This window comes from Numenius arquata, chromosome 10 (genome assembly GCF_964106895.1).
Source record: "Numenius arquata chromosome 10, bNumArq3.hap1.1, whole genome shotgun sequence".
Taxonomy (NCBI): Eukaryota; Metazoa; Chordata; class Aves; order Charadriiformes; family Scolopacidae; genus Numenius; species Numenius arquata.
Window position 1 is genome coordinate 37,877,972 of NC_133585.1, and position 17,105 is coordinate 37,895,076.

The 17,105-nt window shown below is 36.7% G+C and overlaps 1 protein-coding gene across 2 annotated transcripts in view; it reads right to left on the reverse strand.

Annotated features, from left to right (window-relative positions):
• Positions 1 to 2,701: 2,701 nt before the first annotated feature.
• Positions 2,702 to 17,105, reverse strand: part of SYNPO2 (synaptopodin 2) — an 89,582-nt gene continuing 75,178 nt past the window's right edge. Inside the window, exon 5 of one of the 2 annotated variants that reach the window (XM_074154529.1) lies at positions 2,702 to 3,482. In XM_074154529.1, the coding sequence (XP_074010630.1) occupies positions 2,916 to 3,482 (567 nt within the window). In that variant the 3' untranslated portion in view covers positions 2,702 to 2,915. The remainder of the gene's footprint in view (positions 3,483 to 17,105) is intronic. The other variant, XM_074154530.1, reaches the window with a different exon arrangement.

Genomic DNA, 17,105 nt, shown 5'->3' on the forward strand with positions numbered 1-17,105 from the left:
ACTCATTCCTTATTAGATTTGAAAGAATCCATGTGGGAAAAAGAGCTAGTAAATCCTCAGCAGGAGGAAAAAAAAATCTGTAGTAGATCATCTTAAACACCCAAGTTAATCTATGATAAGATACAAAGCCACATGAAACTCAACATCAGTAATTCTCATGTTCACAGAAGTACTTAATGATAAATTCCTTCTTGTGAATAGATGAAAATTAGAAAGCTACACTTTATTTTTCTTGGGACATTGACAGAAAGTTACTGATTCTGTCTGAAACTGATTCTGCTGTTCTTACGTGTTGCATATTTGGGAGGTGTGTTAGAGCTTGATCCTAGAGCATGTTTTTCTGTATTGCTATGTGATCACAGCTTTAAATCTTTTTTAATATAACTTTTTATCATAACTTTTTTTGTAATATCAAAATTTAAAAATACTTTTGGCAATTTTTAATTGTGTGTACCTTAAAATTAAGCACACATTTCCTTCTGGTAGATGTCTGACCTTAGAGTTCACAGCATTAGTTTCAATGAGAATTCAAATATTAGGTATCTGATTCTGAGAATTAAAATAATTGTATTGGGTAAAAATATGCCTTAATACAAACTCATTAATCTGGTTTCCTGTTTAACAATGTAAAGGATACAGTTCAAAACAGAAACCTGAACTTAGATACAGGGAGTCATTTTATTCAGCAAAACATGTAAGTTCAGCAAAATATGTAAGCATTATATAATTTACAGAATGTAGGCCTTCTGTGAAGTGCACATGAACTAGTATTTATTGAATAGTTAAGGCCTTAATGACTTTTAATTATTTGAATTTCACTGAATTTCACTTTAAAATATAATTTCACTGAAATTAAGTGAAAAATGGACATGCACTTCTGGGGAGATAGGTTTGGTTCTGAAGACAGGGTCTTAAGGCTAATGGGAGTACCACAGTCCCGTTGGTTTCAGTGAGAATATTCCCAGTCATGATAAAAGAGGACACTATGGGACTCTGCAAAGAAAAATGTATTTTTGCCTGTGTGGCAGGAAAATTTACTCTTGATTATGTGTGTGTATGACTCTGAGGTGCAAAGCTCATTTTCAGACATATACGTCAGCCTTGTTCATGTAATTTTTCTAAATCATCTTTTCTTTGCAAATTCATATTTTGTGAAATAGATTTGTAAGATGCTACAGCAATCTGATCCTAGTTTAAAGGTTTACAACTCCTGTGTCTTGATTTCCTGCTTGGTCAAAAGAATCAGTTGATTTCGGGGAGACTTCTGTTTGATTAGAGAATTACTGCCACCTTAAACTCATTAAGGGTATATTTTTCATGTAATTATTTGCTCTTACAGGAAGCTCCAAGCTCCACTGAACTTGGGTTTAATTTTCCTCTTTATACCAATTATGTTTTATAACTGCTATAATGGAAAATTCTTTGCAGATGGGAATGTTTTCTAGTATATTCTTCCTTATTGCATATATGGTTTAGTTCTTTCTAATCTAATCACTTTACTCACAGTTAGCAACCTTACTGAAACTAAGAATAGTTAACAGTGCTTCTGCAGTAATTTTAGCTGACTGTGCTTGACAGATTCTTGAAGAATGCCCCACAAAATGAGGATGCAGAGCACTTTATAAAACTTGGGGTATTCATTTAATGCTTTAGCAACATCTAAACTACCCATAAGCTTGGAATACATATATTTTTAGCCACATGTTTCTATTGTTTAAATAAGCTGTAAATGCAAGATATGTATCACCAGCAAAAATTATTTACCATCCCTTCAGATCCATCAAGATAGTTTAATTGTTACCAACCATCCAAATATTTGCTACTTGTACTAGACTCATACCGTGTAACACATGTCATAAACCCTCTTTCACATACCAATTTCTATGTAGAACAGGTATTGATAAACAACTTATCTATGTCTTCCAAACTGAAAATACAAATCAAAAGCTTTCTAAACATTGAGCTACCTAGATACTAAGGATAACTGCCCAGCCAGTCAGATTACCAGACACTGTAGCAGTAAATGTTCAGCAAGTAGTGCATTTCACTGAGAAATAAAGGCTGTTTAGCTTCTGTCTTGTTTGATAGTTTATTACAAAATTAACTTGCAATCCAGTTTAAATACACTCTATTTTCCTCATCCTTTTTGTTGTTCAAGTATCATGGTACTGATCTCTATTAATAACACCTTTCTTCCTGTTGTGTTCAGATTATTTGATTAATTACAGTATGTAAAACTTAATCGAAACGGTCTTGAAATCCATCTGCAATGAATGGCTGTGTAAGATTGCATATATCTACATGTTGTAGGGATTCAGGTACCATGACCAGAGATGTATTTTAACTGTTGCTACAGTAGAAATATTCATTGATTTACTTTCTTAGCTCATTTTAAAAATACGATAAAACATATGGCAAATAAGCCAGTACTTCCAAGTATTCCACTTCCATTGGAACTTTCCTAAGTCTGGTTATATCTAGTACCTTGGAACTCAGATGTCAAACAAACCCAGAAAACCTACAACATCCTGTAAAATACTTCTTGCCTTTAAAATGCCCTTATTTTACTTTTTTTTTTTTCTTAACTGCAAGCACTTGTACTGCCTCCATCTACATCGTTCCTAGATTTTTCTATTGAGCATATTGGTTGCTCCACTTTCTTCCCATTTCTCACCCCAAGAAATGTGTTTTTTTGCCTTTTGACGAAGAGAACAATCTTAGATTTGGTGTAAAACTGGGTCTATTCTAGAGGCTGCTAGCCCTGCAGTTATGTGAAAACTGTGCTCCATTCAATTTTGCCTCCTCATTTCTTTAGTTCAGAGATGGTTAGGCCAGCAAGAAACTTTCCTTCTCCAACTCAAACCTAAGGCTTTTAAAGCTGGAAGAAGGGAAAATATGCCAGGCCCTTCAGCTGCTCATGTTGGACGCCTCCATCCCCTTGGCTGTGGATTGTAGTTTGAATCAGCTGTTGACAAGCAATAGTCAGACCTGGAATCCATGGACATTATATCAGGATCTGTTCTGGAGCGTTGACTGCAGTAAGGATACTGCAGCTGAGAGCCAACCTGCGTGGTGGCACTTGGGACAGACAGGGAGCTTTTGGGGGGTGATACGATACCCGATTGCTTCCCTCCTAATAAGGCTACACTACCACTTGGGGCTGGAGGCTCATAAGAAACTTTTTGTTTCCATTCCTCTGGTGGCTCAGGAAGGGTTTTCCTGCGAGCAGCTGATACTACGTTAGCAGCAATGGATTCCTGCATATTTTGGGGCCCAAAAGCTTCATCCACTAGGCCAAGAGGGGATCTTGCCGCTGCTTCCCAGGGAGTCAGTCTCTTGCCAGGCCTGTCGGCTGCTGTGTCTGGCTTGCTGAAGTAATCAGGGGCAGGCTGAAATATAAGAGGAGAAGTAGGAGACATAGCTCGAGAAATGAATGAAGAAGGTCTCCCAGGAAGTGATAATGAGCGTCCACTGCTTCTTTCCTAGGAAAACAAAATACCAAGTAGAGTTACAGTTATTAAACAACAAAAAAGGAAGCCCCTTCTCTTCACTTCCAAACTGGAACAACAGACTCAGAAAGCACATGACATCCTGGCAATCCCTTTTTATGTCTGTGGGTACTTTTCAATACTTTAATTTAGTGGAAAGAGAGGAGGTATTAAAAAGGAGGCAGAGGAAGAAACAGGAACAAAGACAGAGCAAATTGAATTTTTGAGGAAGGTAAATAGACTGAAGACAGGCTTTTACTGAAAAGGTACAATTATGTTAGCAGCTCTGCAGCTTTTCCAGTACTTAGCTAGTGTGCCTTGTTCTGAAAAGATCATTCTTAATAATGAAAAAGGAAGTCATGTTGTGACAGTTCTGTGTGTGTTTACAAGATTCTTTCTAACATGCAGGCACAGCCTAATTTATTTGATAACAGGCTCTGTCTAGGACATCTGTCTGAGAATATACCTTGGGCAATCTCATTCTAAGAAAGACATTTCTTACTCTAAAATTATTAGGCTTATCCTAGGTTTTACTTTTCAGAGCACATAAATGAACACGAAAAAATTAAAGAAGTTAATGCAGTCATTCACTTAATACCCTTACAGGATGCTACTTAACCTGGCTCCTTTAAAAGGCAATGCCCTCAAAATTTCAGTACATTCCGACCCATTTGTAGGAGCAATCCATTCATATTTGACAAATCCTAATCTTCTTAGTAATGCAGCACTTTGAAACAGAAACTGTGTTCATGAGAAGATTCTGCTGCAACAGTCATTTGGCAGCATTCGAAACAGGTACAGTATATTCTTCAAGCCAAACATGTTCTTTGTGTTACACAGATAAATTACATTGTTCTTACCAAGTAGTCTCTATACATGTGGTTCCTAAACTCATTGATTTACACCCGCTGATTGATATCCTGAGGTTTAAATGCCTTTAACTCTGAAATCTGGTGTGAAGATCCAGGCTCTTTTGGCTAGAGGCTTTGCTAGAATTTCATTCAAACAACATTGGCCTCTGTTACTTTTCCTAACTAGCTCCCAAAACTTAAATTACTGTGAGCATGATCTAGATACCAGCCAGTAGGTATCTGATCATACAAGGTTTAGCTTATCTAGCAAAGATTCACATAGAAATTTCATGTTTTATAGGCTTTTCTGTCACAGGATCTTGCTGCATTTAAGACACTTAAAAGACCTCTACTTCATGCAGGCTTTTAAGTTATGTTTTAATATCAGCCTTGTATATGAGAGATGGGAACTGAGAAAGAGACTACTGAGTTCATTATTTTCAGTCAGTTTTGTGGTGCTCAGTCTGAATCTCCTAAAAAAGGTGTAGAGTGACTCATAGAGGTTATGTAATGAGAGTTCTGACAAGTTTCAGAAATAATGGTTTATAACAGAATTATCCTTTCACCTCTTAACTATGACCAGCTACTCCCAGTTTGCAGTTTCAGAGAGGAAATTCCCCAACATTATTAATCCTACCCCCATGTGCTTACGGCAAATTTTTAGGAGGTTCTACTTCTATCCAGAAAAAAAAGACCTTATTTGGGGCAACTTATCTCAGTTAATTTTCAAAATTCCTCACTTAAACGTTGAGATGATCAAACATTAAAATGTGGATGATCAGATCATCACATATAGAGAGATCCAAACTGAATACTCTAAGAAGGTAGCATATAAAAAGTAAGAATTACCTATTTGGAAGGTAAGTGAATAAAAGAACATACGGAACTTTTTTCCCATAGATGAAGTTATATACTGTCAAGAATGGATTAAAGTTTCTCCGTATCTTCACCAAATGGGAGGGATTTCTTTTTCTTACCAGGAAAATAAGAGTCTAGGTAATAATAGATCATGCTTGGGGCCAATGAGTGGCAGACCCAGATAGGCCAGTCAGAATACTTCCCCTTCTTCTAATGTATTCTAATTTCTTTCTTCACTGAATCCACGAGCTTATTCAGCAAGCCAGGTTAGTGCGTTTTGATTAAATTATTGGCAAGAATAAATTTTTTAGAGTGAAAAATCAAAATAGGTGTGCAAAACAAAATACAATTTCTGTTAGAAATTAACCTGATAACCTGAATCATGAAACTTAGAAGATAAGGTTATGCAGAGGAATGAGAAAGTTGATCAAATAGGTTCACGTAGTTAGTCTACCTCTGTTAACTGATTTCAGGAGGGTTCCAGAACATTGTCTGTGCTGAGTAGACAGAAGATTTCCCCTTTATTTGAGATTCCAGTTCCAAGTCCCATGAGTACTTTGTAGGATTCCAGAGATGCAGAGGGAAATGGTATTGTTGAAAGAAGCGTTACATAAAATATCTGACATTTCAAGACAGTTAGATAAAGATACTGTTTAGTCTGTCATGCTTAGAGAAAAACTTTAAAGTTTTTAAAAACTCTTGAGTTCACCAAGTTGCGGAAGTATCTTTTAGGCCTAACCATCAGTGATAAAGCAGGAGCTAATTTTCTTTGACAGAGTTTAATCAGAATGATGAGTTATCAAGTGTATTGCACTACTTGTCTAACTATTTCTATCTACCCCAACTTTATTGTGCAATTGAATCTTTGGCTTCAGAATATGTATTATCGCACATTTTTTCACACTCTATGGTAGATATTGCCATAAAAGTTGATAAGTATTCTCTCTATTTACCTCAGAACCCCAAGATAAGAGTAGTTATTTCAAGTCTTGTCCATTTTGCCAAAGTGCTGGCTTTCAATTTGCCAGAGTAGCTTATGCTTTTTTTTTTTTTAATTGGTCTCCAGGATTTTGCATATTTATGTACATTTCTAGACTTCATCTCAATAGCCATCTGAGAGACTTCATTCTGACAGAGAAACAGACTAGGTTATCAAAAAAATGCCCGAGTGGACAGCTTTGTTAGATGCTAAGTATCTTGTTTGGAGACTAGATACATTTGGTACAGTGAACACATTCAGTAAGATCTATATCACTGAAGATAATCAGTGATTACTTCCTTCTGGATGATTGTTCAACCCACATCCAAATCACATCAACAAAGTTCCTGCTGCAATATCAAACTCTCAAACTATGGTACTGTCAGCTGGATGATTCTCATCCGTAGGCAGTTCTTTAGCATACTTGTCCTGTTTTGATATTACCAAACCAGATAAATTCTTCTCTTTTTCCACTTGGTAGCTTGTATTTTTGTATTCTAAAATGTGAAATTGCATTTCTGTTTCCACTAGATTTGGTAAAGTAAGGATTAATCTCTCCTTCCATGTAGGAAGGGATGAACAGTGTGTGTTTCTAACTAAGAGTTATCTATTTGGATGGTGAGAGGATAAAATCTGCTACGGCAAATAGTATTCCAGATGATTTATCTGGAAAAAGGCTGAAGTACTTTGTCCATTCCATAAGGGTCTGAAGGAATTTGAGAAAAAACATAAGAGACCCCCACTGGCTTACTAATTTCTGGCTACAATGTTGTGTCTGGCTGTCTGACTTTCGATGGAGAGGAAGAGTGGACCAACATTTTTTGAAGGAAGAGGCTATTGATAGAAGGAGCTGGCTGAATTCTCTACATTTTCCAAAGAGAAAATGTCATAATTATGGTGAAGGTGGGCAGAATAGGGTTTGAAGACTCAGAGGATCCAACAAGGTGAAAATGTTTGGCTGAAGTTAGCCTTAGTTATTTTGAATTACAGTCTTCCTACAATAAACAGCGGTTGTCGTCATCATCTGTCTACCTTCCCATAAGCTCAGAGGGAATGAAACAAGATTTTGTATTAATTTTATTTTTAACAAATCTAGGAAAATTTAATATCAGTTTTGGCCTGAAACAATTCTACTAAGTTTTGTAAAGTGGCTGCAACTTAAAGCAGTTATAATCCTTTGGATTCAGGGGAATCTCTTTCTAATTTTCGTGTCTGTTTCACAGAAAGCTACTGAATTTCTTTTGTCACCCATGGAAGAAATATAGCAAATGCATCAGTTATGTGCAGTATGCCCTAATGCTTCTGTGTTTACCTTAAAGAGGAGGAATTTAGTGTCTAAGTCTACTGACTACTAAGATTGTTATGGTAGTACCTGTTGTAATAAAAGTAATCCAAAAGCACCCTGCACAGCAGATTTCTGTATGTTGTGTAGTGACATACTTTTGCAATAATTTATTGAGTTAAAAAAAATATACTGTTTCTATCTAGCCCAACTTTATTGTGCAATTGAATAATCTTTGGCTTCAGAATATGTATTATCGCACATTTTTTCACACTCTGGTAGATAGGTTTGAAGCATTTGTAGAAAAGCATGATTTTTCTAAAATGTAAGTGTATCTCAAATGCAGGAACTGAGAAATGATGAGTATAGCCTTGTTGTCATTGAGGTTAATTTTTATTTTTGGTAGTGGTGTTCCTAGACTGAAAATCTAAGTCTGAACTTTTCTAAGTTCAAAGCAGATCTGTATTTGATATTCATATACTGATTGCTATCACTACTTTGGTGTTCAGCCCCTTCAAACTAACAAACACAAACATTGGAATTAAGGCAACATTTAATCACTATAATTCATCAGTCATTTACTGGACAGCAGTAACCAGATGTAGGGATACTTTCTATTATTTTTCCTTCGTATTTAACTCTTAGAGATACATCTTTTCACAACCATGTACTAAAAAGAATGCACAAGCCCCAGATCATAAGTGAGATGGTGGGAAAATTGAAGTGTAAATCGAGAATGATTATTCTACCTTCTGTGTCCCTTAAGCTACAAGAAGGTAATAAAAAGAGGGGTAGAGATATCCCATTCTTCTTCCTGGAAATCGAGGGAGAAGGGAAAGAAGAGTGATATGTTACCAGAATTATTGCATTATCACATATTGTATTACTGTAATCTTCTGTAAACGTTCATTACAGTACTGTACCAGCACTTGAAGTATTATGCTGCAAAACAAACCAGAACCCTGTACAGTGATTAATTTGTTCTTTTCCATTGCCTCATGTGAATGTTTTCAGAGGGAAAGATCTTTTGTACAGTAGTTATTGAAGGGAAAGTGATTCTTGGATGTCAAGAAGAGGAAAGGCAGTTCAGAGCTGTCCTTTGTAATCACAGAGTCCTAACAACAGCTGCTGACTGCTCAGGTGTCTGTGCAAACAGACTAAACTTTAGGTTTAGGTTAACATTGATTTTAAAAAGGCAAACTATTTATGAACTGGTCAATGAAGAAAACATTTATTGTACCACAGGCATCTTCGATATTTATAAGCTGTGTATTAATATAAACTAAAATGAATGTAAAATTACTTCCAAAGGAACTGTTTCAGTATAGAAGGAAATGGATGTAAACACAGTACTTATAAAAGGTGTGTGCATGTATAGATCTGTTTAACGTAAGTTCAAGGAGTGTGAATGTCTACCTCTGATTCAATAATATCTAAATTAATAGTCCAGAAAAATCAGTTATTTGGAATTGACTGCTATTTCAAATTTCTTGATATTTATGTGAAACTGAAAGACAAAAAGAGCAATACTTAGCTTCATAAAATAATGTAAATTTTAAAGGCAAGAGTCAGAAAGATATTTTTCATTTTACAGGCCAAATGGGAATGCAAAATACTACTTGGTGAAATGGTTTCACAATAACTGCTTTTCTTTCTCAGGTGGCACATCTCCTTAATAAGTGAAAACTGGTCACATGTTTACATGCTGAAACTCCCTTTTCACCAGTTAAGGAGACATACATTAAATTTTCAAAATAAGAGTTCTTTTTTCAAAACTAGGTAAGGCTTTTAATAGCCCATGTCTCAGTGACTATTTGCAACATAGACTCCCACCTGATTAAGTCCAAAAATTGACCTAAGTGTCTAAGTCATGAAGGCAGTTTTATTTTTATCTATTCATTATAGTCCTGGTCCTTAATCCCATATCAAAGCATGTTCAAATCTGAATTAACATTACTGTCTGGCTAATGTTTACACAAAAAAGGGGACAAAGGAGGAGGAAGTAGGTAAAACAATTGTACTATCTTGAAAAATGACTCTGTCTTTATAAAAAGCCCAGAGTGATGCATTTCTTATCTTGCTTTCTATGAGCTTGTAGAGAGCTGCATTTAGAGACCAAAGCACTAAGAAAATGGTAGGAAAAAATAAGTTGTACTTGATTTTTATGCTTTTTAATTCTTTCCGTCTTTCCATTTTGTAAAACATGAAACAAGCCCTTCAGATTTTAAACAGGACTGCTTGTAGAAGGGAGACATATTGTTAATGTTATTATCACTGTTTTCATCCCAAACCATTTACAATTTATGTAATGAAAAAATAATTTCTCTCTGAAATGCTACCAGCTCTGGAGTAAATGCTACAGCTATTTTACAATATGAATACCAAAAATTTTGAAATAAAATGGAAAATTCATGTTTATTTGAAACTCTGGAAATAATTTATAGCAGGCTAAAATTGGAATGCAGCATTTTGGTTAATGGGGTTACTAATGACTGGAGAGGCGGGGAGTCTTACCCGTCTAACAAGTAAAGCCTTATCAGTGGCTGTACTGGGACTAGTAATAGATTAGAATCCACAGTTCATGTCCTAACTTCCTCAAAGCTGTCCTTTGAGGGCTTGCTTTCAAAAATTTGTAGGGAATTGTAGAACTGGAGCCTACTTGATTCTGTTTAGATTGTTTACAACTGTGGCATTACTTCAGGTGAGAATAATCTTGTTTTCATCATTACAAACTAATGCAACAGTTACTGTCGACCATCTTACATAAGCTCTCTGACAAATTCTGCTTTTGACAATGAAGGCCTTTTTACTTGTCATGTAATGGTGGAAAAGTAAGATGTTAGAATTAGGCCTTCACTACTGCAAAGCGACTGCATGGAAAAAAAACATAAAGAGAGCTGCTAACCTGTCATAAACTAGTTATTCAGTTAGCTCAGTCTGCACCTGAGTAAATGACAGAAAATCAGTGCTTTCCATTATCATTTAATCTTTACCCATGTGCGATTGTCAAAATACAATACAGTTATGCCTATAAAAAGGAAATGGCTGAAACTTTTTTGGCAGCAGGCATGTTAGCTTTCTTTGGAACAGTCAGTTTATTTCTTGTGAGGAAGAATATTTGCTGCCACCTTCTGGACTTTTATATTACACAGCTTAGAGGAAGGTCTTGGGTGATGAAGCCTTGAGAATGAACATTTGAAAAAAAAGTACAAAGTTGGTCCTAGTTTCTGACTTTGCTGTTTTTTATTTAACAATTAATTAAAGGTTTTTAAATTGATATAAAGTAAAGGCGAATGATATTTTTTCTTAAAATAAAAGAAAATAAATATTAATTATGTTGTAATACTTGAAGGTGGTGGCACTATTGTTGGTGAACATATCTGAACTAAAAGATAAATTATCGAGATCCTTATAATTTTCTTATCAAATCTTTCAAACTGAAATTTTCAGTCTTAGTTGTTTGTTTTTTTCTTATTTACTTCATCCCAAACGATCCAACCATTTCAGATGCCTTTCAGCCAATTGAACCTATATAGTTCAATCATTTCAAAGAGTGAGATTAGGGAAAAATAAATGTCAATGAAAAAAATTTCTAGCATCCTCTTCCATGAAAAGTGGTACCACTACATGCTTTAGAACTAGTTTGGGACTAATCTTTTTATCTGAAGTGTTTCATATTTCCATGCAAATTTGCCTATGTATATTCAAGCTGAGAGCCTTATATAGGCTCAATGAGAGCACCTTGCTTTTTACAGCTAGTTCCTGAGAACTCTGTTAGCAGCGATAATATTCTGTTAGGCAGGAGGATTTTATTCATTATTACAGGTCTAAGGTGCTGTAGCCTGTGATATCTTTGGACTTCACACAGGAAAACAAGGAGACTGTCCTTGTCCTTTGTCTGCCCGTCTAAACTGCAGGCTACATGTACCCCCACAGGCTGGAGAAGTCACTGGGGTGCTCCACAGCTCCTGTGCTGGTTGCACTGCTGGGTTTTCATTCACAAAAAAAGTAGTGCATGCAGGTGTATGGTGCATACCCATGTCTCTTCTCACCATCAGGTCCAGACCTGAGGCTGCACACTCACTGATCAGGACAGAGAGGCACTGCAGAGCACAGCTGTCCCTTGACAGACTCAAGACCTCCTGTCTGGGCCCAAGCAGCCTCAAAGCAGAGAATGTCTGATTTGAATACAGGGGGACAAGAAGCAGATCTTATACAGGATAAAAGAAACAGACAAGGGAAGGACAGAGAAGAGACTGGACAAAGCAAACCCAGGAACTGGTAATACTTGACACAGAAGGAAAATCTGTATTCAGCACTGGCTTGGAGAGTGCTGAGAATAGGACCTGATAGCCAAGGTTCCTGAGCTTTGATGAGAAGCTTAAGGAATGGAAAATTGACCTGTTTAGCTCACAATGAGGCTATGATGAAGAGACAAGGAAATGAAAAAGATTAATAAATGGGGCAAGGAGGGTATGTTTGGGGAAAAGAACGTGTGCACACTACTGTATACATTCCTCCAGAGTTCCAGGGAAATTTCTTCCCCAGAGGAATGGAGTTTGTCCTTCCTTGGTCTCTCTGCTGTCAGAAAAGACTGTGACACCCCGTTGGAAACCTGTGTCATCCTCCATTCACAGGCAGGATGTCAACATGCATTTGCTGCAGTTAAACTGTAGCAGCCTGATGGCAGTTGTCTATTGTGCTTCAAGCCATGCTGGGGAACCCCTTGGTTACAGTATGCTATGTGATAGTACTCCAGGGTTTGGTTTGTTGTTCTTAGAAAACCCTTGGGTCTTAAACACACAAAGCTACCTTAAAGCAATATTAGTGAAGTTGGAAGGTGAAGTATTCAAAAGCTATGAAATGCAAGCCTCATTGCCCAATGCATACGCATTTTGATTAAATTTCAGGACTTCTGCCCCAAAGCTGTTTCAGGGCTTCATTTAGGAAATACTAGGATGATGTAGCAAAGGAATATATTATGCAAAAGATGCCTTCATTGGATGGATTTCATAGCTTGTCAATGAGGATTCCCTTTCTGGGCTTCCACCCGGAGACCTGTGATCTGTTAACACTCACAGACTGATGTTAAGGATCACGTGCTTTGATACAGTAAGTAGTTCATATGCTACTGGTCTCTGAAGATGCTAAGTGTCTTGAACTGGATACCCAAGGCTACTGAGTGTCCCAATATCAGTGCTGCACTCTTCATGCCTTATTTACTTATTTGTAGAATGCAATAGTGTAAAAATGAACTATGACTTCTGATGGATTTCGATATGAACAAAAAAATTTATGAAGAAATAATTCTGCGTGGAGAACACACTTTGAAGAGTGCATATTAAGTAAGAAATGGTGCTAAGCACGGAACAATGTCAAAGCAAAATAGTGAAGAGCTATTCATCAGATGAGTGGTACCATTCTGTGCCCTGAATTGAGTCTGGAGTCCTACAGAAAAAAATAGCGGATAATGTGATGCTTACAGATGTTTTAATCACACAAATGCCTGGGACAGTTGGATTAACATTTATGCTAAGTGCCTCATTTTGCAGTCTAAGCAGTAGTATTTAACTTTGATTTTTCATAATTACATAGGGTCAAGTGCTTGGTTCAGTACTGTTCCTGTAGCAGTAGCAAGTCTGTCAAGTTTCTCTACCAAAACACCTCTCTGAAAGTAATCTTAGGATGGGAAAAGTTTATCGTTTTGTATATCTGAAATGCTGACAGCTGTGCAACAGAGTACAGCGCAGGTGCAGATTTACGTCAACATAAATAGTTACGTTGCTACCTCTCATTTTGTGTAATCTTTTGAATTTTTAATGGAGTACTATCATGAAAAATTTTGTCTCATTTGTCACACCTCTGCGCTTTCTCACATCAGCCAAACAAGCAGCAAGGAAGTATGTGGAAACCCTTTCTGAAGAAACTTACAGCCTTGTTTGGTTCATAAAAGATATTCAGGTAGCATGGCTAGTACTTGCAGAAATATCCGTACATATCTTGAACTGCTTACTTAACCAAAGAAAATGGAACTGCAGGCAGATTTTGATGTTTTCTGGTCACCTGCTTCGGTTCCACTTTTAAGTTATAGGCCTGATGTGGGAAAATTACCGAGACTCTAGGAAAAAACTGAAGTATATGCAGATGCCCATGCTTTGCTTTTGTTCACAGTAATAAAGCCGTGTACCAACAGCAACCTGCACAGTGACAGTATAAGAAGTAGCATTCTCACAGATAAATAGAAAATCACTAGCAGTTATTGACTTTTTTTTTTTTAAAAAGGGGGTTTTTGCAAAAAAGATTTCTTTAAAAAACTGAATGCGTTTGTCCATACGTCATTACTATATGGAAACTTTTGCTTCTGATATAAATGTACTGAATTGTTTGCTTTGCAACCAGTTAAAGCTCGTACAGAAATGAATGAGTGTTGTGCTCCATGTCACTCTGTAATCCAATGTGTTGCAGTGATTGGGAGTGTTCCTCCTTTTCTTCTGTTTGTTGTGCTTTTTTAAAATCAGTTACTATCTATTGTTTGAGATATAGATGGAAACATCAAGAGAAACACTCCATCTGTTCAACAGTTTAGTCTTTACTCCTGTTTAGAAATGACCAGCTTATCTTTCAATTGCCTGGAATTATGAGGGGACTCTCTGTTTTAAGATGACTTTTTCAAAGGTGTACAAAAGAATCAAGAATTCTTGTTTGAAAACACTTACTGTTGTTACAATGATTACCCCACGCAGGAAACCTTAATCCAGATAGTCAATCTGTAAGCATTTTTCTGATAGCCGAGTTTCCTCGCCCTAAAGGAACGTGCAGTTATTATAACACAAGTTATTATACCACACAAGTTTGTGCAGGTTTCACATGCACTGAAATTCAGAACAGTTTGTCGGGATCATTACAAGCAGGAATAGATTTTTGCCTCTGAATACTGCAGAGGATAGCAGAGACTTGATTAGCATGCCATATAAAGAAAAAGTCTTTGCCTGCCTCACTCAAGGAAGCAAATGTTAAAATAAGGGAACTATCATCATATGGCTAGTCTGAGCTTGTAAAGGAAGAGTTCAAGTGTGGTTCTGTAGAGTTCCTTCCAACATAGTATTTCACTGAGCTTCAGGATTTTTCCTACTTTATCAATCATTTGGTAAAAAACCTAAAGTGCTTCCTGTAGTAAGCAAGTGGCCTGAAAAGCACTTGTCAAACATAGCTCTCAAGGGATTCCAACTCCTCCCTTATGTAATCGTGTACAAAGGTAACATTTACTATAAAGTAACAACAGTCGTTGTCATGGGTACTGTGAAGTTGTGACGGTGGCACCAAGTGTGCTATGAAATTATCAGGCTCACGTATTTTCCCAAGAAATCTACCAGCAGTGAGTAATTCAGAGCTTCTGAATCCGCAGGTTTTTGAAGGTGTTGTCAAGTTTCTTCTTTGTATAACGTTCTATTTCAAGCTGAGTAGACTCATTATAAAATAACATTATGCCAAGCTGTGTAATTAAGATTTGCACTTGCCATGCTGAGCTGCCAAAGCGATCAGTGGAGTCCTGGGTGTTTGACTTCAGGCAAAGAAAGTTGTATCATGTTTTTTTAAAAAGGCAAGACTGGAAGAGTGGATCTTTTTAAAACCAACCGTTTTTTATTCTTAAAGCTACGAAATCTGGGAAAGGATCCTGGAAAAAGAGAGGAGAAAGATTTTGCAAATAGTTAGTTGCGAAGAGGGCTGTTGTTTCACTGGTATTTCCCTACCTCATAGCGTACAGAGGGTTCCCTGCAGAGATGCTGGAGCAGCACTTCATGATGGTAAGACTGGTCCTTTGTTGAGTTGTTGTCCTGGATACTTGATAAACAGTGCTCCTCCCAGATCACATCATCTGGTGTCAAGTTCTCTTTATAGTTGCTTATAATCTTTTATCAGAGTTCACCTTAGCACTTTCGACAACTCTTGTGTATAGGAGCTGTCTAGGATAATATGTTTATAGATCTGTTGTCTCTCAGAGCAACAGTCCGCTGATAGGACCAGCTGTTTTTAAAGCTCACTTTTTTGTTTTTGCTGGGTATTAGCATTTCAGTTCTTTCACAATAACTTTTTCTAAATAATAGAGGAAAGAAGTCATGCCCAGTGATACGAGCACTCCATCATCCAAGAATAATCTAGACAATTTCAACAAAAGGCTGGAAGTAGTCAGCCATCTCTGTGCAGAATAATTAAACCCTTCTTGCTGGTTGTTTTCTTCTCTTGTACCTTCAGTATTTCATGATCCTCTGATAGGTATTTTATCCTATGCAGCCTCTGCTTTTTCACTGGAGTTTTCTCCCTACTGCTTGACTCCCTCTAATCCTAGTAGTTTTTTCTCTCAAAATTGCTGCTCTGCCACTTAGCACTCATTTTCCTATCTGAACCACACACCAGCCCCTCACTTCCTAATTTCTGGAGCGTGCAGATACTCTCTTAGTATTTCTTTACTTCAAATACAAATTTGTGTCAATTCTCAACATTCAATGTAGTGTGAACAATAACAGCACTCTGCCAAAAAAACAAAAGAAACTCATTGCTACATGATAACTGTGGTGACAGCAAAATGCGTCACTGCAGTTTTAGGGCTGATTTTGTGTCTTGAGTCTTGAATGTCTCACATGAAATAAAATTAGGTATACAAAACAAATAAAACTAGGAATATAAAATTAGGGTCAGTGCAAGAAGACTTCAGACAAAATTAAACTGAAACCTATTTTTGATGGCTGATCTCAAAATGAATTGCCAGTATTTCTAGGAGAGAATTGGGCATTCCTTGCTGTGAGGCTATTACAAAGTCCCACACCATGGGCCAGGTGCTTTTGGAACCAAGCAGCTTATTGTCACTGGATATTGTCATATGTCTTAGGACACTGGCAAAATTATTTCTTCCATAAGAGAGCAGAAAGCAAAAGAATGAGGCTTACTCTTAAGAGATGGCAATGTTTCGTCTGTAAATATTCTTACAGAAAAAGATTATGGAAATATCTTTCTGTTTGTTTCATAACGCATTATTTTTTGCTGAGGAGGAATGTGGTAATGGTGGTTCCTCTGGAGAAGTGGGGACGCATTAAGCAGTTCTGTGTTCAAGAACTAAGTTTTGTCTTTTATTTTTGCAACAGAAGTTTTAACTTTTTGTCTAAAAGCTACTCATCTCCAAAACAAAACTTTTCAATTTAGGTTTTACATCAAGAGGTGTATAACTGAATCAGAATTTGAAAGTATATAAACCCTTGATTGAGGTAGCTGTTTGAAAAAGCTGTACAGAATGTGAGATCCAAATTGGTGCAGTATAATACCCCCAATATGTGCTATAATTAAATGTGCTAAAAACAACATAAAGCACTTAAATTCCTCTTTTAATGTGAATATACTGAAAGTATTGTTATTAGGGGTGGCCTAAAATTCACCATTAAATATGCTTACATAGTAAACATAACAGTTGATCTTGCTAGACTTGTCATATTATATTAAAATAATTGTAGTAGCTTTTTCAGAAAACCATTTACAAAAGCTCGCTGCCCTTTCAAAGTGAAATTTCAGATGGCTCCTCTCTACACAAACCATTTATTTTCTTGACATTTCGGCTATGCCTGACACCATCATTAGCTTTTAATTTGGACCCACAA